This window comes from Melanotaenia boesemani, chromosome 3 (assembly GCF_017639745.1).
Source record: "Melanotaenia boesemani isolate fMelBoe1 chromosome 3, fMelBoe1.pri, whole genome shotgun sequence".
NCBI classification, from domain to species: Eukaryota; Metazoa; Chordata; class Actinopteri; order Atheriniformes; family Melanotaeniidae; genus Melanotaenia; species Melanotaenia boesemani.
In genome coordinates this window covers 40,038,622-40,059,422 of record NC_055684.1, presented here as the reverse complement: position 1 = coordinate 40,059,422, position 20,801 = coordinate 40,038,622, and the positions used below count along the sequence as shown (strand labels likewise).

Sequence of the window (20,801 nt, the reverse complement as noted above, 5' to 3'; positions counted from 1 at the left end):
GTCCAGACTAGATTCCAGACCAGAGTCCAGGCCAGAGTCCAGACCAGAGTCCAGACCAGATTCCAGGCCAGAGTCCAGACCAGAGTCCAGACCAGGGTCCAGACTAGATTCCAGACCAGGGTCCAGACCAGAGTCCAGACCAGGGTCCAGACTAGATTCCAGACCAGAGTCCAGACCAGATTCCAGACCAGAGTCCAGGCCAGAGTCCAGTCCAGAGTCCAGACCAGATTCCAGACCAGGGTCCAGGCCAGAGTCCAGACCAGAGTCCAGTCCAGAATCCAGACCAGAGTCCAGGCCAGAGTCCAGACCAGAGTCCAGGCCAGAGTCCAGGCCAGAGTCCAGTCCAGAATCCAGACCAGAGTCCAGGCCAGAGTCCAGACCAGAGTCCAGGCCAGAGTCCAGGCCAGAGTCCAGACCAGATTCCAGACCAGAGTCCAGGCCAGAGTCCAGACCAGAGTCCAGGACAGAGTCCAGACCAGAGTCCAGACCAGAGTCCAGGCCAGAGTCCAGGCCAGAGTCCAGACCAGAGTCCAGACCAGATTCCAGTCCAGGGTCCAGACCAGAGTCCAGACCAGGGTCCAGACTAGATTCCAGACCAGAGTCCAGGCCAGATTCCAGTCCAGAGTCCAGACCAGAGTCCAGACCAGATTCCAGACCAGAGTCCAGGCCAGAGTCCAGACCAGAGTCCAGACCAGAGTCCAGGCCAGAGTCCAGGCCAGAGTCCAGACCAGATTCCAGACCAGAGTCCAGGCCAGATTCCAGATCCGGGTCCAGACTAGATTCCAGTCCAGGGTCCAGACCAGAGTCCAGACCAGGGTCCAGACCAGATTCCAGGCCAGAGTCCAGGCCAGAGTCCAGACCAGAGTCCAGCCCAGAATCCAGACCAGAGTCCAGGCCAGAGTCCAGACCAGAGTCCAGGCCAGAGTCCAGGCCAGAGTCCAGACCAGATTCCAGACCAGAGTCCAGGCCAGAGTCCAGACCAGAGTCCAGACCAGAGTCCAGACCAGAGTCCAGACCAGAGTCCAGACCAGATTCCAGGCCAGAGTCCAGGCCAGAGTCCAGACCAGAGTCAAGTCCAGAGTCCAGACCAGATTCCAGACCAGATTCCAGACCAGAGTCCAGACCGGATTCCAGACCAGAGTCCAGACCAGAGTCCAGACCAGATTCCAGACCTGAGTCCAGACCAGATTCCAGTCCAGAGTCCAGACCAGAGTCCAGACCAGATTCCAGACCAGAGTCCAGGCCAGAGTCCAGACCAGAGTCCAGTCCAGAGTCCAGGCCAGAGTCCAGGCCAGAGTCCAGACCAGATTCCAGACCAGAGTCCAGGCCAGATTCCAGACCCGGGTCCAGACTAGATTCCAGTCCAGGGTCCAGACCAGAGTCCAGACCAGGGTCCAGACCAGATTCCAGGCCAGAGTCCAGACCAGAGTCCAGACCAGATTCCAGACCAGAGTCCAGACCAGATTCCAGACCCGGGTCCAGGCTAGATTCCAGACCAGGGTCCAGACCAGAGTCCAGACCAGGGTCCAGACTAGATTCCAGGCAGAGTCCAGACCAGAGTCCAGACCAGGGTCCAGACTAGATTCCAGACCAGAGTCCAGACCAGATTCCAGACCAGAGTCCAGGCCAGAGTCCAGACCAGAGTCCAGACCAGACTCCAGACCAGGGCCCAGACTGAACCTGGAGCAGCATGTAGCGGTTCTGCTGCAGTGGAGGTGAAATGTTTCTGTTCTCGTCGTCTCTGCAGGAATCTGCTGCTGACTTTAGCTGATCTGCTTTTAAACATTTTAATTTATGATTTTATTGTGATTTTGCGGTTTGTTGCTGCCTTTATTCGTCCTAACTCCGTCTCTAATACAAATAAATTTGCCTTGTAGTTCAATTCTTCCACTAATTTCATATTTTTGGAATGAATACTTAAACAACTACAAGCACAAACAAACTACAATCTAAGCAGCAATATCATAAGAAATCTTTTACACACCAGTCACAAATTCTCAGAGGTTTCGAGGGACTCCACGGTGCCCCAGCAGCATTAACATAGCCGCTAGCCAGTTATCGTTTCTGGGCCTTTGTGTCTCAAAGAACATCTCTTTTTATCTGTAGAACATGGCAGACAACCACAACACACTTTTTCATCATATTTACTAGAATCTCTGTTAATCAAAGACAAATCAATGCGAATCAACGCTGCAGATCCAACCATGTGGTTTTATCGGCCCTTTGTTCCCACTCACAGTAGAACCGGATGTGACCAAACTCCAGGAAGTTCCCGGATGTTTGCACCTGCCCATAGGCGTGTTCTTGTGAAACGTCATCAGTTGAGGCCCAAGCACTGGTCCAGAGGAAGGGAGGGTGTGTTTCTGGCGTTACTGTAGCAACGTAGGTCAGCAGGTCATCACAGGAACCGAAACCACTTATTTTAAAATTACAGCTGCTGAAGGAAAGTTAAGCAAAACCAAATGTAAACAAACATCAAGTTTTAAAGCTGCTTTTATCCATTTTCTTTGTTCCAAACGAGTCAGTAATTTACTTGAAATAATGAGCTGTTAAAATGATGCCCTCAGCGTCTGAAGATCAAATTTCCACATGAATGTGGAGACAAAATGACTTCATATTGTGGAGAGTTTTATTATTATGTAATGAGTCAACATAAATGTTCTTGGGTCATTAGGTTTGAAGTTTCAGCAGCATTTCTTGCCCTTATTAGAAGATAAATGTTGGCATTTTCTTTTTCTGTAGCACAGTCCTACCTCTGATGATAGCATCAGCAGGCTAACATTTCATCTTTGAACACTTCAGTGAGTGGGTCTGTAACAGGACGCTATAATCCATCAATAACAGTGTATTGATACTGTCAGATGTTAATGTCATCCATAAACCCCTGGGTCCTCTTGTCACCTGGACACCGGCTGCTCCGCAACACATTCTGCCTTGTGATGTTCGACCCGGGTCTCCCTGTGAACGGCGGCTGCTGGAAAATGCTGCACGCTGTGGCAGAGAACAGCATTAATCAAAGTTCAGCTGAAGTGAGGGCACAAGAGCCTTTTTCTGCTGTGGAAATGTTTAGCACAACAGCGCTTCATACAACAGGGTCCCACTCTTCAGGGTAATGGCTCCAAAAGGAGGTGATAAATAATGGATTCCAGATCACTTACACCTCATGAAGCAGGTTATTGCATTCAAGAGATCGTGTTTTGCTGCTCAAATGATAGATTTGGCTCTTTTACTGGCATTTGTGAAGGAAAACAAGACCTCTCCAATGGGGCTATGAAAGAGGTTAATGTGCTAGAAAACATGACGACAGAAAAACAGTTTAGACACCTCCACCACATGAGGACAGTGAATTACTGGAGAACGAACTGTGGGTGAAAATGCACCCAGGTGTTGAGTGTAAAGTTTGTGACGGATGTTTTTGCTTCTCTCTGATGGCACTAATGTCATGCTTTAAATTAACATTGGCTTCAGGAGTCGGCCTGCAGCGCCAGGAGATATAGATCAATTTTTTAAATAAATTCACTGTCTTCTAACTCTTAAAAATTATTCAAATTTCAGCTAAACAGCAAGACAAATTAACATTTTAATGCATTTTAAATGTAATGGTCCACTTTTGAAGCAGATTTAACTGAAATATTAGTATTTATTCACCTCCTCTTTGATAATGATGAGATGTTTGCAGACTAGAATTGGATTAGTGTTCCTATAGCACCTGCTTGCACATGTGGGTAATTCATTGTCGTTACCTTTAAATGATGGCAAATAATGTGATAACCTCTGGTAACTGTGTGCTGCCCCTCAGAGGCAAGACGGAGAAACAGCCTTCAAGGGATAAACTTTCCTTCTCACGTCCACACTGAGCCAAACTTTGATACTTCACCAAAAAACAAAAAGGATGAGAATCCTAATAACAAGCCACGTATCAGTTCAGCCCAGAACAGAGATGATCAGATCTCACTCCATATCTTAATGGGATCCTCTCACACGCCATTCCCATTAATGACCAATCCCCCAATTATGTAAATCAGAGAACGGTCACTAGCTTGAAGTTGCTCACATAAACACCAACAGTGTCACATTGCAAAGAGCTCTAATTAGCTGCTACTTTTCATATAATTGCAGCAACTGGGGTCCCGTCCTCAGCTGACCTCGCCTTTAAGTAGTTTTCAGCACACAAACAGTTAATGGAGCAATTAAGATGGTGCTCACAAGCACCACTTGCATGGACCATTTGGCAAAAAATAGGTGGAGAGAGGCGGACCGGGATGCTGCAGCCTTGTACATGGTGCCATGGGTCCTAAGCTGAAGGGACTGGTTGGTCTGGTCTAATGGTCTTTGGGTAAACAATGTTCCAAGTGTCCTGGAAGTACTGAATCCCAGGAAGAGGTGTTTGGATTCTGTAAATAGTAAGAAAATGAGCTTCTGTGCCTCCTTTATCTCCATCAGTGCAGGAAACCTGGAAGCATCCGTCTCACTTTATCCAGTTGTACTAACTTGGACTTGTGTGCGAGGGAAGGAGGCTCAGTGTCTTTCACTCTACCAATCTTCAACAATAATCTGTCTAATCATGCTGATTTATTATTATTATATAAGGTCAAAGAAAAGCTTTTAGTTGACAGGAGGAAGGTGATTATTTGGCCAGACATGTTGGCTCAAGAGGAACTGGTAGTCACCACGGAAACAGTTAAACACAGAGACATTCAACGTTCAACGTTTATTTTTCAGTGTATCACAAAATCTGCATCCCTGGGTCACCCAGACCTCGTCTACTGGCCACATCTGTAACAATTAAACCCAACAAACCCAAAGATCAGTTTTTCCACCATCATTCAAACACCAACATGGGTCTGACAGGTTCGGTACTTTTACTTGCTGCTCAGCAGTTCTTCCAACTCTTCTTAGTGTTTATCAAACACATCTAACCATTGCTGCAACATCCTGGACGGGAGACTGAAACTTTGCCTTTAGCTTTAAAATTTAAACTGAGATAATATGAATGCCACTTATTTCCAGTGAAGAGGGGAGTAAAGTTTTCATTTCTCCTCTGCAGCTTCTACCACAGACTCTGCCCACCCTCTATGACTAAGTTATGCCCTGTCATGTAGTCAGAGGCTTCAGATGCCAAGTAGACCACTGCAGCTTGCAGGTCTGTCACTTGAGCCAGTCTACCAGCAGGGATGTCTGACAGCCAGCGCTGCACCAGAGGCCTCAGATCCTCCGAGTGGATGAGAGGGGTGTCAACAATCCCCCTGAAAGGAGAGACGGAGAGAAAAAAAGCAGAATGAAATCAGAAGGCATCACAGTGAAGAGGCAGGAGTGACAGCGTTGGTTCAGAGCCACCGCTGGGGTGACAAAAATAAAACCAATTATCCTTTAAAGAAAGGGCATCTGTGATATTTACAGAGGGGCTGGTGGCGCCCACAGGTATGATGGGACGCCGGGTAATAAACTGCTCACAGCTCCTGTTGAACTACATGGAAAATGTGATGCTGTGACATTATTTAGGTGGAATTTGCCACACGAGTCCCCGTAAATGTGACTCTGAGCTTCCAACAGTCATGTATCACACAGCTTACATCCATCAGCGTCTTGTACGAGACGACTTCTGACTCTAAACACAATCTTGTTACGATGACTAAAAGCTAGAAAAACTGGATCATTGTTCAATACATCCTGGTGCCTTGATATGGAATTCCAACATTTGGCTAAATTAGCTCTTCCAGTGAGCGTGTGACACCTTGGTTAACATATTCCACCTCAATTATATTTCTCTTCAGCTGGCCTGTTATCTGGAACCTTTTCCTGGCAATCAGAGCTACTGTTTTCCCTCAGCCAATTTTCTAGATAATGCAGCTTATCACCGCTGCGGCTAAAGTTGCCAATGGAATCAGGCTCCAGTCAACCTCGCGAGCGCTAATTGTGTCCCTTTTTTATGCATATTTACCGACTGTCACTTCAAAGAAATCAGCGGCCCATTGAGACACCAGTTAGCGAGGGGAGGGAGAGAGAATTGCTTCTTTGCAAATTAAAATTAGCAAACACGCTGCTGATAAATAAAGCCGAGCAGTGCACGTGTGAGGGCTTTGTTCTGGGCCCAGTGTGCACGCCGTCAGTGGACGGCGTTTGTTCAGGGATGGCTGGGGCTCAGGGATGTTCCACTTAACGCCCCCCCAAACACACTCGCAAAGCCCTTCCTGTGTTCTCATTTCTTCCCACCGCTAAGCTTCACAGACAAATAGACACAAACAAGGTGCCATTGTTGCAGAGACACTTGGCGTGAGGTTGCAAATTTGATTCCCTAATTGAACAGAACAATTAGAGCAAGTGTTTGGTTGATTCATCCCTCAAGACATCATCTAATTAAGCACAGATGTATTGTTTGAGGACTTAAATTAGTGCATCATTCTAACACGGGCCTCTTCATGTGAAAGCATAAACACACTAATCACCACCCCTTTAGCTCCTTGGCGTCCTGTAACAATAAAAAAGGAGACGCAGTGAGTTCTGGTACAATGCAGAAGAGGAGGAAGCACTTACGGTGAGATGCAGTTGACGCGCACTCCTCTGTCAACCCATTCAGTGCCCAAAGTCTGAGTCAGTTTTACTACTCCGGCCTTGGATGTGTTGTAGGAAAGCTGCTTCTGCGGGTGGGGCACTACATGGTTGAGGATGGGAAGGAAAACAGAGCTTCAGGAAGGTTTCATTAATAATCAGAATCAGAAATACAGAGTTGAAAAAAGCCAAAAGTTTAGAGAATATAAATTAAGAACAGAAAGATTTTACAATCCGTAGATAAACTGACCGACTGGGTATAAAAGGAGCATCCATCAAAGGCTTAGTCTCTTAGTTTGCTCACTCAGTTGGGGCCAGACTCCATCAGAAAACCATCAATAAGATCCAAAGGAAAAATAATTTTTCAGTGTGAGAATGCAAAAGAACTTTGGTCTTTCAATATCTACAGTGCAATGTTTTGATTAGATTGAGGGAGTCTGGGGAAATCTTAGTGCATAAAGGCCAAGGACAGAAACAAATCTTGGATGTGTGAGACCTCCAAGCCATCATCAGGTGGCAGTGCATGAGAAACCATCATGCCAGTTATCCATATCGCCACATGGGCTCAGGAGAACCTCGGAAAACATAATTTCACTCCACACAGTCTTCTGCTACGTCCAGAAATGTAACCTGAAACAGTTCAACCCGAGAGGGAAGCAGCACATCACCTCAAACGGCAGAGAGCGGCCTGGGGGGGGGGGGGGGGGGGGTCTTCCTGGAGGGTGTCATCACCAGAGCTGCTGGGGGGGTTACATATGATCACCGGGGAACCCTGTAAAGGTGTGTCTGTATGGCCGTCTGAACACTGGTGAGGTGTGAATGGATCTGGATGTGGGTATATGGATGGACAAAATGGATGGAGGTGTGTATGCTTGTTTGTTGATATGGCTGTCTGGTTCCTGCCGTTCCCTGGTTGCCCAGGGCTTCCTGGGGATGTAGATGGTCTATAGATGGTCTGTAGATGGTCTATAGATGGTCTGTAGATTGTCTGTAGATGGTCTAAAGATGGTCTATAGATGGTCTGTAGATGGTCTATAAATGGTCTGTAGATGGTCTATAAATGGTCTGTAGATGGTCTATAGATGGTCTGTAGATTGTCTGTAGATGGTCTAAAGATGGTCTATAGATGGTCTGTAGATGGTCTATAAATGGTCTGTAGATGGTCTGTAGATGGTCTGTAGATGGTTATAGATGGTCTGTAGATGGTCTATAAATAGTCTGTAGATGTCTGTAAATGGTCTATAGATGGTCTACAGATGGTTTGTAGATGGTCTGTAGATGATCTATAAATGGTCTGTAGATGGTCTATAAATGGTCTGTAGATGGTCTATAGATGGTCTGTAGATTGTCTGTAGATGGTCTAAAGATGGTCTATAGATGGTCTATAAATGGTCTGTAGATGGTCTGTAGATGGTTATAGATGGTCTGTAGATGGTCTATAAATGGTCTATAGATGGTCTGTAGATGGTCTATAGATGGTCTATAAATGGTCTGTGGATGGTTTGTAGATGGTCTGTAGATGGTCTATAAATGGTCTATAGACGGTCTGTAGATGGTCTATAAATGGTTTTAGATGGTCTATAAATGGTCTGTAGATGGTTTGTAGATGGTCTGTAGATGGTCTATAAATAGTCTGTAGATGTCTGTAGATGGCCTATAGATGGTCTACAGATGGTTTGTAGATGGTCTGTAGATGATCTATAAATGGTCTGTAGATGGTCTGTAGATGTCTGTAGATGGCCTATAGATGGTCTACAGATGGTTTGTAGATGGTCTGTAGATGATCTATAAAGGGTCTGTAGATGGTCTGTAGATGGTCTGTGGATGGTTATAGATGGTCTGTAGAAGGTCTGTAGATGGTCTATAAATGGTCTATAGATGGTCTGTAGATGGTCTGTGGATGATCTATAAATGGTCTGTAGATGGTCTATAAATGGTCTGTAGATGGTCTGTGGATGGTTATCGATGGTCTGTAGATGGTCTATAAATGGTCTATAAATTGTCTGTAGATGGTTTGTAGATGGTCTATAAACAGTCTGTAGATGCCTGTAAATGGTCTATAGATGGTCTACAGATGGTTTGTAGATGGTCTGTAGATGATCTATAAATGGTCTGTAGATGGTCTATAAATGGTCTGTAGATGGTCTGTAGATGGCTATAGATGGTCTGTAGATGGTCTATAAATGGTCTGTAGATGGTTTGTAGATGGTCTGTAGATGGTCTGTAGGTGGTCTATAAATGGTCTATAGATGGTCTGTAGATGGTCTATAAATGGTCTATAGACGGTCTGTGGATGATCTATAAATGGTCTGTAGATGGTCTATAAATGGTCTATAGACGGTCTGTAGATGGTCTATAAATGGTTTGTAGATGGTCTGTAGATGGTCTGTAGATGGTCTATAGATGGTCTGTAGATGGTCTGTAGATGGTCTGTAGATGATCTATAAATGGTCTGTAGATGGTCTGTGGATGATCTATAAATGGTCTGTAGATGGTCTATAAATGGTCTATAGACGGTCTGTAGATGGTGTATAAATGGTTTGTAGATGGTCTGTAGATGGTCTATAGATGGTCTGTAGATGGTCTGTAGATGATCTATAAATGGTCTGTAGATGGTCTGTGGATGATCTATAAATGGTCTGTAGGTGGTCTATAAATGATCTGTAGATGGTCTGTAGATGGTCTATAAATGGTCTATAGACGGTCTGTAGATGGTCTATAAATGGTTTGTAGATGGTCTGTAGATGGTCTGTAGATGGTCTATAGATGGTCTGTAGATGGTCTGTAGATGATCTATAAATGGTCTGTAGATGGTCTGTGGATGATCTATAAATGGTCTGTAGGTGGTCTATAAATGGTCTGTAGATGGTCTGTAGATGGTCTATAAATGGTCTATAGACGGTCTGTAGATGGTGTATAAATGGCCTATAGATGGTCTGTAGATGGTCTATAAATGGTCTGTAGATGGTCTGTAGATGGTCTGCTGGTCTCTAGAAGCCTTCAGGATGTTCCTGCTTCTTTCCAGGTGCAGCAGCTGGTTAGTTTCTCTGCTTTGACTGCAGTTGCTGAGGTTTGTTTTCTACCTTTTGTTTTGTTCTTCCTTTTTCTATCTTTTCTCTTCCTCTTTTTCCTCTTTCCGCCTTTCTCCTTCTGTTTCTCCGGTTTGGTCCAGGAGTTATTAGCAGAAACATATTTTAAAATAATAATTAAGAATAACATTGAAGATTCAAGGGGAGCCCCACATCCAAAAGCTCCTCTTGGCAGAGTAAATGTGTTCAGAGCAACACGGCAGCCAGACCATCATTCTGCTAGACAGTACACATTAAAAATACAAAAAAAAAAGGATGAGTCCAGCGGCTTTAAGGAAAGAAAACTGGCATTTGCTTGTGTGACTTGCATTTGTGAAAGCATCACTGATGTGGAGGCATGTTGTGGAATTTTGGAGACATGAGCATCCGTCAAAGTGGCACCTTTCTGTGAGGTAAGCAGTTATTTCACCAAGATGATGGCTGAAACTGGTTTATATATGTGAGAATGCTATTTTGACCCATGTCTGTTGAATAAAGGATCAAACAGGAAAATTGCACATTGCATGTTGCATTAACAGAACAAATGTGAAGGAGGGATAACAGACTCATGCACTTTCTTGTGTGCATTACATTAAAGCTCTTTCTTTAGCTACTGGGGACTCTAAGGATGAAGTCATGTAAAATTAATTGCTCATAATGCCCAGTTATGCTCTGTCCTCAGCAACAAAAGCAAGGAGCCATTTGTTTGCCTCGACCATCACAGATGCTGCACACTGCATGGGATGCCGGAACAGGGGCTCATTTTCTGCTGGTTGATTAATCATCACCAGGAAAGCTCCAAGTTACATACAACTTTAGTAGTTAACCTCATCACCCGCCGATCTTACTGCCAAATGGCTTCAGTGTGAGACTGGAATGATAAATACCGGCCAGCTGTGGAGAGGCAGAAACCGGTCCTGGGGAGAGAAGGCTGGAGCATCCGGAAAATGTGCAGGATATGAGGTAAAAAAGTTGGAAAAATGATGAAGAAATAATGTATAAAAGGGAGGGATGAGCACGGTGAGATAACCATAGAGGGTAAGGCTGGGTTGGGCTGGATAAGGCTGGGCTAGGACCTCAGAGGAGCAGGCGAGGAGGAGCAGAGCCCAGGGCTTACATGCAGATTGAAGGTGAAATCCGACTTATCAGGACAGGAAACACAGCTCAAAAATGCCTAACAGCACTAATCCTCGTTCAAGACCTGATGATACGGCCCCAAAATACCATTCAGAAAACGCTTCATCCTTTAAATAAACCTGCATTGATGTTTTCACCGTCTTAAAGAGCAATAATCCCCCAGAGAAGGGAAAAGGAGGCAGAGGGAACGCATTCTCCAAAGCCCTCTTTAACATTCACCCTGCTACTTATTGCCCACTTCAAGTGGGAGAAAACACGGTCTTCATTGGGCACGCCTTTACATTCGTAATTCTTCTGAACAGATAAGGAGTTGAAATGATGAACTCTTCTATCTGATTGATGCTGCTGCAGCCGAGACGAGCAGGTAGGAGTGTGAGTCACAAATCCCCCAGTAAGGCCCGAAAACCTCACGAGTGTTCAGATGTTTTCTGCCTGAGCTGCTGGTCTTCATTCAGCAAAAAAAGAGTTGTTGATCTTTGAGTGTGTGTGTGTGTGTGTGTGGTAGCACGGCACACACACTTACTCCAGCAGATGGACAAAAAGCTGTCATTGTGAATTCTAATTGGACATTTATGGCTGCTTTTTTTAGGCTTCCACTTGGCGAGAACAGGTCCCATCTGATTACACATTATGACAATATCATAACAGATGTCCGGAGTGATAAAGCAAATGCCTGAAGGACTGAACGTAATGCGAGTAATTGATCATTTTCTTTATGCCGGCCTCTATTTACCAGCATGCTCCTGTTTTACAGATTGCCCCAGCAGCCGGGACCGGGGCCCATATGGCACGGCGTTTTACTGGCGATTTGGCTGCAGTGCTGATGAAGTGTTGCTGTTCCTCTGGAGGAACCTGTTGGAGGAATAACGCTACGAATTACAGGGCTTTTAAAAGCCTCTCACTAAACTCTCAAAGTGTCTTCCGCTGTTCAAACAAGGCCGCTGGCACAGGAACCCTCCCCTCCCATGTTGGACCTCGGGTTGCTTTGCACATCCTCCACACAGCTCCACAGAGAGGGGATGTTTATTATGATGCAAAAGTGCCTCGGATAGACGCAATCACAACACTTTGTATTTCCTGCTGTGCTTACTGTATGCAGGGTGGATGCATCTCTATAGAACAGGGCTAAAAGTTGCACAAGAAAAGCCTCCTAATCCTGTTTGTTAGACACTTAACATGAAGCTGCACATTTAAAAAACAGCAAAACTGTAAGAAGTACTTTCTGATGATGAAAACTATCTGATAAGCACAAACGCACTTAAACACCCCGTCCCTCCTTCCTCCACCTCCTCATCTCTGCGCCATGCAGAGAGATTAAAAGCTGACATGGAGGGGCTCCAGAGAGAAACCCAGAGAGGGGAATGGAATCATCACTCACCTATTAGACTGGCCATGGAGGCTGTGTTGATAATCTTCCCGTATCCTTGCTTTAACATCACTCGACCTGCTGCCTAAGGCAAGGATTCAGGGGGAAGGAAACACATTAAACACCTTATTGCCACAGAAAAAGCTCAAGCACAGATCAACCCTAAAACATGTAGTTTACCACAGCAGACAAGACGAGACTTGGTGCATACAAGTGGGTCTGAAGGTTGAGATCGAACAAGGCCTAGATATTTCAGAGCTAAATCTGGAAATTATAGAGGAGCTCTATCCAGCGAGCCCATCACTAATCAGGTCATTATCTTACTAGTTCTGACAGAAATAGAGCGCAGAAGGATTACATGATTAAAAATCAAACATATACTTTTCTTTTTTCAAACTAATTTAAGTTTAAAGTCTGATAGACGGGCGACGTATCCAGGGTGTACCCTGCCTCTCGCCTGCTAATTCCAGGGATAGGCTCCAGCTTCCCTGCAAACCTATACTGGACTGAGTGGTATTGAAAATGGATGGATGGAAGTTTAAAGCAAAAGAGCTCTGCATCATCCTGCTGGACGGTCTGCATGTCTGCTTCACTGAGGGAAAATCATCCCCACTGTGGGTTTCTAAGCAGGAATGGAAGGGGGTGGAGGATGCACAACTTTTTCTCCAGAAAAAGCTCAACAAACTCCAGGAGAATTTCAGCTTTTGTAGAAAATATAGCCCATTGTTTTAGTTGAGTGACGGGGCAGTAGGACAGCAGCTGTCCTGTCGTCTCGTCTTCAGGGCGAGGACGGTGGTCTTTGCTCTTTGAAACGATGAAGGACAACTCTCTTAATCTAAACATGTAACAGACCAAAGAATTCATCTCTGATGTTAAGCAGATGCATAGCTGCCCTACAGCTAGTACTATACATGGAAGTTTGACAGGAAATGAATGAGATGAATTTAATTTTTTTCTAATTTCCCCGCTCTCATTCATTAATATGCATTCTTATTATATTAAAGGGCAGTGGTGGCCTACAGGTTACAGAGGTTGGTCTGCTCCACTGCTCCTACTGTAATCAAAGCAGAGAAGATGTTTCCCAGCTGGAATTTATATTATGTATATATAAATACATACATTGAGAATCCAAATCCGAGACCATTGTCCTCAGCCGTTCCTACCCTAACCATATCGACCGGTAAATCCAGAGCTTTGCCTTTTGGCTCAGCTCCCTGTTCACCACGACAGACTGATGCAGAGTCTGCATCACTGCAGACACCGCACCGATCCGCCTGTCGATCTCCCGCTCCATCCTTCCCTCACTCGTGAACAAGACCCTGACATACGTGAACTCTTCCACTTGGGTCAGGACCTTATTCCCCACCAGGAGAGAGCACTCCACCCTTTTCCAGATGAGGACCAGGGTCTCAGATTTGGAGGTGCTGATTCTCATCCCAGCTGCTTCACACTCGGCTGCGAATCGCTCCAGTGAGAGCTGAAGATCACGGCCCGATGAAGCCAACAGAACCACATCATCCGCAAAGAGCTGAGACCCAATCCTGAGGCCACCGAACCGGATCCCCTCAACACGCTATGGCTGCGGCTAGAAATTCTGTCCATAAAAGTTATGAACAGAATCGGTGACAAAGGGCAGCCTTGGCGGAGTCCAACCCGCACTGGAAACAATTCTGATTTACTGCTGGCAATGTGGACCAAGCTCTGACACCGGTCGTACAGGGACCGGACAGCTCGTACAAGCGGGTCCTGCACCCGGAGTACCCCCCACAGGAGTCCCCGGGGGACACGGTCGAATGCCTTCTCCAAGTCCACAAAGCACATGTAGACTGGTTCAGCAGACTCCCATGCCCTCTCCAAGACCCTGAAGAGAGTATAGAGCTGGTCCACTGTTCCACGATCAGGACAAAAACCACACTGCTATCCGAGGTTCGAGTATCCGACGGACCCTCCTCTCCAGCGTAGGGAGGCTACCCTTTCGTCCACCGGGGTAAACCCCAAAATACAGGCTCAAGTCTTCAGTCTTCAAGTCAAGGAAATGAGCATGCCCATACCTGCTCAACACCTCTCACTGGGAGTAACTCCAGAAAGGAAGAGGGTCCAGTCCCTCTCAAGGACAGTGGTTCCAAAGCCCAAGCCGTGTGTCGAGGTGAGTCCAATTATATCTAGCCAGAACCGCTCAACCTCGTGTACCAGCTCAGGCTCCTTCCCCACAAGAGAGGTGACATTCCACTTCCCTAGAGCTAGCTTTTGCAGCCGAGGATCAGACCGCCAGGGTCCCTGCCTCTGGCAACCGCCCAGCTCACACGGCGCCTGACCCCTATGGCCCCTCCTGCAGGTGGTGAGCCCACAGGAGTCGGGGCTCATATCACCCTTTCGGGCTGAGCCCGACGGAGACCCGTGGGCAAAGGCCCAGCCACCAAGCGCTCGCCTCCGTGCCCCACCTCCAGGCCTGGCTCCAGAGGGGGGCCCCGGTGACCCACGTCCGGGCAAGAGAAACATTGATTGATTTTAATCATCATAGGGATCTGTTGAGTCCCGCTTTGTCTGTTCCCACCCCAGAAACCTGTTTACCATGGGTGACCCTACCAGGGGCATAAAGTGTCCAACAACATAGCTCCTAGAATCTTCAGAACACGCAACTTCTCCACGTCTCACTGCCGGTGCAGTAAAAATACTAATACTATTACTAATACTAATACTACTGTTACTACTACTACTACTACTAATAATAATAATAATAATAATCTAAAAGCTGAACAAGATTTAAAAATGGAACTTTCAGCATTTAGATTTCCTGATTGAAAATATTCTTGAGTTTCTGAAGCAACAGAAAACCCACTGATTTATATCATATTGTTGCAAAAACATTTTACAAAACTGGAATTTCCTTTTATTTATAAAAATCAACTGAGTATAAATGTTTGTTCTTGCTGCTATAGCAACAGCTCCATCCTAAATTAATTTCCATAAATGTGCTCATTTCAGATGTTGTGGTCAACATGATGTCTCATTTCTGTCTGTTCAATTATAATATATTTGATGAAAAAAATAACTATTATATATCAATGAAAACAGTGGCTGACTTTTCCTGGTTTCCTAATAAAGACAGAACTATTGTTCATATCTGGTAGAATAATGTTATTCTTTTTATTGTGTGTGATAAAGTAATCAGTTCCACTTTTACTGAGGCCATCTACATACTATCTACATATCTACATACACTTCAGCTCATCTTTCCATCTGAAAACTGCTGATCACACAACTGCATGTTAATGGAGGGAGTACATCTCTGCTGTTGCAGTTACGGTACAGGATAACTTAGGGGGGCACACACCTGACAACACATGAAAGTCCCCCTCAGGTTCACGCTGAAGGTTTTGTCCCACTCTTCTAAGCTGGTGTCCTCGCTGGCTGAGTTCATGTTGATGCCAGCGTTGTTGCAGCCGATGTGGATTGATCCCCATTTAGAGACGATGGTGTCCACCATCCTCTGGACGTCGTCCGACTTGCTGACGTCTGCCGTGATGGAAATGGCGTGGATACCTGACAGAAGAAAACATCAATTTTGGACAAGCATTCTAAAATAGGAAGGAAGGTAAAAGAGTAAAAAGTTAATTAGAACCTTTATCAAAATACTATTACACTGCAAACTCCTTTCATCTGTGTGATGTTTCAGCCTCTAAGAGGGAAGCAGCGTCTTCACAAATGCAGAGGAACATTTTCCAAACATGTTATCCTATAGTTTGCTGCCATCTGCTGGCCAAAGCTACAAACTGGAAACACAATTTAGCCCAAACTTCAAATGCACAAACTTAAATGTTTTTCAGAACCTGCTGACTGAATATTAAAACTTCAAACCCAGCATCACAACAAATGCACGTCAACCACCCCTTTAGGAACAGGAACAGTCCACAGTTTAACTCATACAGGTGCTCACAGAAGGGGCTTTATTTAATTACTGGCTGTCATCTGTTTGAAGCGACTGATCCACAAAAGGAGAGAGAACTGTAAAAAGGGGGGTGCTATTTCAGTTATGACACACAAAAGCAGAAAAAATTTCTTCCCATCTGCCTTGACAGTCCTTTTGACTTCTTTCATAATCAAGGCTGCAGGAAGGGACAAAGCAGGAGAAGACTGGAGCGAGTTGCGCTGCATACAGCCGAGTGCCAAAGTCTTGAGCCAGCCATCGTTCCTTTCCATGGAAAAACATCAACATGAGCAGTGATTTATTGACACGTGGCAAAGATGAACAGAGACAGCAGAAAAGCTGAAAACTGTACAATTCTAACAAAGTCTGAGCATTTTTATTCATCACTGTCTGAACCCTACCAGACACTTCTTATTTCTCTCCGTCATCTTCAGAAAAGTTCTCCAGGATCCTTTAAGAACTTTCCAGGAATAGTTCCCCAGGATCCTTGGAGGACTTTCCAGAAACAGTTCTTCAGGTTCTTGAATGACTTTCCAGGAATAGTTCCCCAGGATCCTTTAAGGACTTTCCAAAGCTCTTCTTTGGATGTTTCTGCATTCTGTTCCGTTCTCTGTCCAGATGATCCCACACTGCTTCAATAATGTTAAAGTCTGGGTTCTCGGGAGCATCCATCCCTCCATCAGACCTGTTGAGGTTCGGGTTCTGGGAAGAATCCGTCCCTCCGTCAGACCCTTTGAGGTCCAGGTTCTGTGGAGGATCCAGTTCTTGTGTCATGTGACCTACCTCAGCCATTTGTCCCTGTTTCCCTTCCTGAAGAACGGCTTCCTGACAGCCACGTTACCATGGAGACAGTTTCTGACGAGGCTTCAGCCAACAGTAGATGAGTCAGCTGAAGGTCCAGATGCATCTCTCAGGTCCTGGTTCAGGTCTTTGCTGGATTTCAGATTCTGTTCCTCTGCTGTAGATAGAGTTCAGTCCGGACTCTTTTTGTCCTCCATGTGTCCCGTTTCTGCCTCCATGCTGAGATGTGATGAGTGTCCAGATAACGGCTCTTTGGGAATCATGTTGATGCTAGAACGCTCACATCCGTCAGTCTGTGTTATCAGTAGCTGCAGCTAAACAAATAACTAAATGAGTCTTTGTGAGAGGCTGCTGGTAACAGAGAGCCTGAATATGCCATTTAAAACAGATTCTTTTTTAAATTCTGTGTTAAGTAAAGACACAACACTGGTTCATGCTGTAACTACTGCACTTTTTTATGCCTGAACAGTTCTTAGTCCTTGATAAGTGTAAAAGCATCCCTCTGGAAATGGGCAGGTACCAGGAATGGACTGGAAATGTGTGAAAATCTGCCAACAGCCAAAGAAAAATCTTCAGATAACCAGGAGAACTTTCAAGGATAACCGGTATCTGGCTGCTTGGAAATAAAATACAAAGAAATGTGTTCTAGAGATGTGACGTTCATGAACGAATCGATTCTTTTGAACGACTCTTTTAAATGAACGATGGGAACCAATTCACAGCTGTGAGCCGCTCATTTGTGAGCCATTCCTTTTATATACAAATTTTTGACACTGCCTTCATCAAATCAACTCAAATAAAACTTTATTTATAAAGCGCCTTTCATGCCACAGGCAACACAAAGTTCTTTACATGATTAAAAACATTTATGCATATCTCAGTTCATATCTCATTGTTCAATAAAACAAGCCTTTACATACATCAAAGTAAAATAAGAATTAGAATAAAAACACTCAATGAAATCTTTCACACAGTCACACGCACACATGTATACACACACACACGCCAAGCCCAACCCCCCCACCCCCCTCCCAGCTAAAAATGACTGAATGAATAAATAAATTAATAAATAAGTAAATAAGAAGTAGTACAGTTGAGTAAAATGAAATAAAATAAATAACACGTGTGACATCATAGAAGTCTGATGTCCAACACGCTCCATTCATGTGAAGCATCTATGGACAGAGAGGATTGTTTGGAAACAAATACTGTGAGTTCTATTTAAAACATTTACTAGAATTTGCACTGACTGCTCAGGTTTATCCTTTTTTATCTATATTTTTCCTATAATTGTTTAATCTTGTATAGTAGATTTATATAGGTACATATTTTGATTGTTTGTCATTCTTATATATTGTGAAATTTTGTAAGATATTGTGAGAACGAGCCAGTCTTTTGAATGGCTCTTTGAAAGGAACGGCTCCTCAGGATCCTGATGAATGTGTTCATTGTTTATTCATGTTTTTAACTCAAACTAAAATTTCAAACAAAAGAGTTAACAATTAACACGGAAAACTAAAGCTTTCAAAGTTAAAAAGAAGACAAGATGAAGCCAAATACTTACTAGTCCAATACTTACTAGTCCAAACCTTCTGTCCATAAAAATTTCAATATTGACACTTTCACAGAAATTTATCAGGATACTTATCACATCACAACCCACAATACGCATTACTGCTACTACTACTACAACTACTAACACTACTACTACTACTACAACTACTACTACTACTAACACTACTACTACTACTACTACTAACACTACTACTACTACTACTACTACTACTACTACTAACACTACTACTACTACTACTACTAACACTACTACTACTACTACTACTACTACTACTACTAACACTACTACTACTACTACAACTACTAACACTACTACTACTACTACTACTACTACTACTACTACTACTACTACTAACACTACTACTACTACTACTACTAACACTACTATTAACACTACTACTACTACTACTACTACTACTAACACTACTATTAACACTACTACTACTACTACTAACACTACTATTAACACTACTACTATTAACACTACTACTACTACTACTACTACAACTACTAACACTACTACTACTACTACTACTACTACTACTACTAACACTACTATTAACACTACTACTATTAACACTACTACTACTACTACTACTACTACAACTACTAACACTACTACTACTACTACTACTACTACTAACACTACTACTACTACTACTACTACTACTACTACTACTACTAACACTACTATTAACACTACTACTACTACTACTACTAACACTACTACTACTACTACTACTACTACTACTACTAACACTACTACTACTACTACTACTACTACTACTAACACTACTACTACTACTACTACTACTACTAACACTACTATTAACACTACTACTACTACTACTACTAACACTACTATTAACACTACTACTACTACTACTACTAACACTACTATTAACACTACTACTATTAACACTACTACTACTACTACTACTACTACTACTACTACTAACACTACTACTACTACTACTACTAACACTACTATTAACACTACTACTATTAACACTACTACTACTACTACTACTACTAACACTACTACTACTACTACTACTACAACTACTAACACTACTACTACTACTACTACTACTACTAACACTACTATTAACACTACTACTACTACTACTACTACTACTACTACTAACACTACTATTAACACTACTACTACTACTACTACTAACACTACTACTACTACTACTACTACTAACACTACTATTAACACTACTACTACTACTACTACTACTACTAACACTACTATTAACACTACTACTACTACTACTACTAACACTACTACTATTAACACTACTTCTACTACTACTACTACTACTAACACTACTACTACTACTGCTACTACTGCTACTACTACTGCTGCTACTTCTACTACTACTACTACTACTAACACTACTACTACTACTGCTACTACTGCTACTACTACTGCTGCTACTTCTACTACTACTAACACTACTACTACTACTACTACTACTGCTACTACTTCTACTACTACTAACACTACTACTACTACTACTACTACTACTACTACTACTACTACTAACACTACTACTACTACTACTACTACTACTAACACTACTATTAACACTACTACTACTACTACTACTACTACTAACACTACTATTAACACTACTACTACTACTACTACTACTATTAACACTACTACTACTACTACTACTACTACTAACACTACTACTATTAACACTACTTCTACTACTACTACTACTACTAACACTACTACTACTACTGCTACCACTGCTACTACTACTGCTGCTACTTCTACTACTACTACTACTACTAACACTACTACTACTACTGCTACTACTGCTACTACTACTGCTGCTACTTCTACTACTACTACTACTACTAACACTACTACTACTACTACTACTACTACTGCTACTACTTCTACTACTACTAACACTACTACTACTACTACTATTACTACTGCTGCTACTTCTATTACTACTACTACTACTACTAACACTACTACTACTACTGCTACTACTTCTACTAACACTACTGGTCTCCAGGTCTACATGTCTAAAGGTCTCCAGGACTACAGGTCTACATTTTTACAGGTCTCCTGGTCTCCTGGCCTCCAGGTCTACAGGTCTACATTTTTACAGGTCTCCTGGTCTCCTGGCCTCCAGGTCTACAGGTCTACATTTTTACAGGTCTCCTGGTCTCCTGGCCTCCAGGTCTACAGGTTTACATTTTTACAGGTCTCCTGGTCTCCTGGCCTCCAGGTCTACAGGTCTACATTTTTACAGGTCTCCAGGTCAGTATTTTAGCTGAATGAACAGGGAGTTCGTTGTTTCTCTAAGTGGATTTAATCATTATTCTCATGAAGGAGAAAGACGGA

General features: G+C 43.6%; 1 protein-coding gene across 1 annotated transcript in view; it reads right to left on the bottom strand.

Moving 5' to 3' along the window:
- Window positions 1–4,702: 4,702 nt before the first annotated feature.
- Window positions 4,703–20,801, bottom strand: part of zgc:113054 (uncharacterized protein LOC541322 homolog) — a 28,105-nt gene continuing 12,006 nt past the window's right edge. The window contains exons 8-11 of the mRNA XM_041981486.1: window positions 15,455–15,663; window positions 12,133–12,205; window positions 6,535–6,652; window positions 4,703–5,246 (exon numbers count right to left, since the gene is read on the bottom strand). Of these exons, the coding sequence (XP_041837420.1) occupies window positions 5,051–5,246; window positions 6,535–6,652; window positions 12,133–12,205; window positions 15,455–15,663 (596 nt within the window). The 3' untranslated portion in view covers window positions 4,703–5,050. The remainder of the gene's footprint in view (window positions 5,247–6,534; window positions 6,653–12,132; window positions 12,206–15,454; window positions 15,664–20,801) is intronic.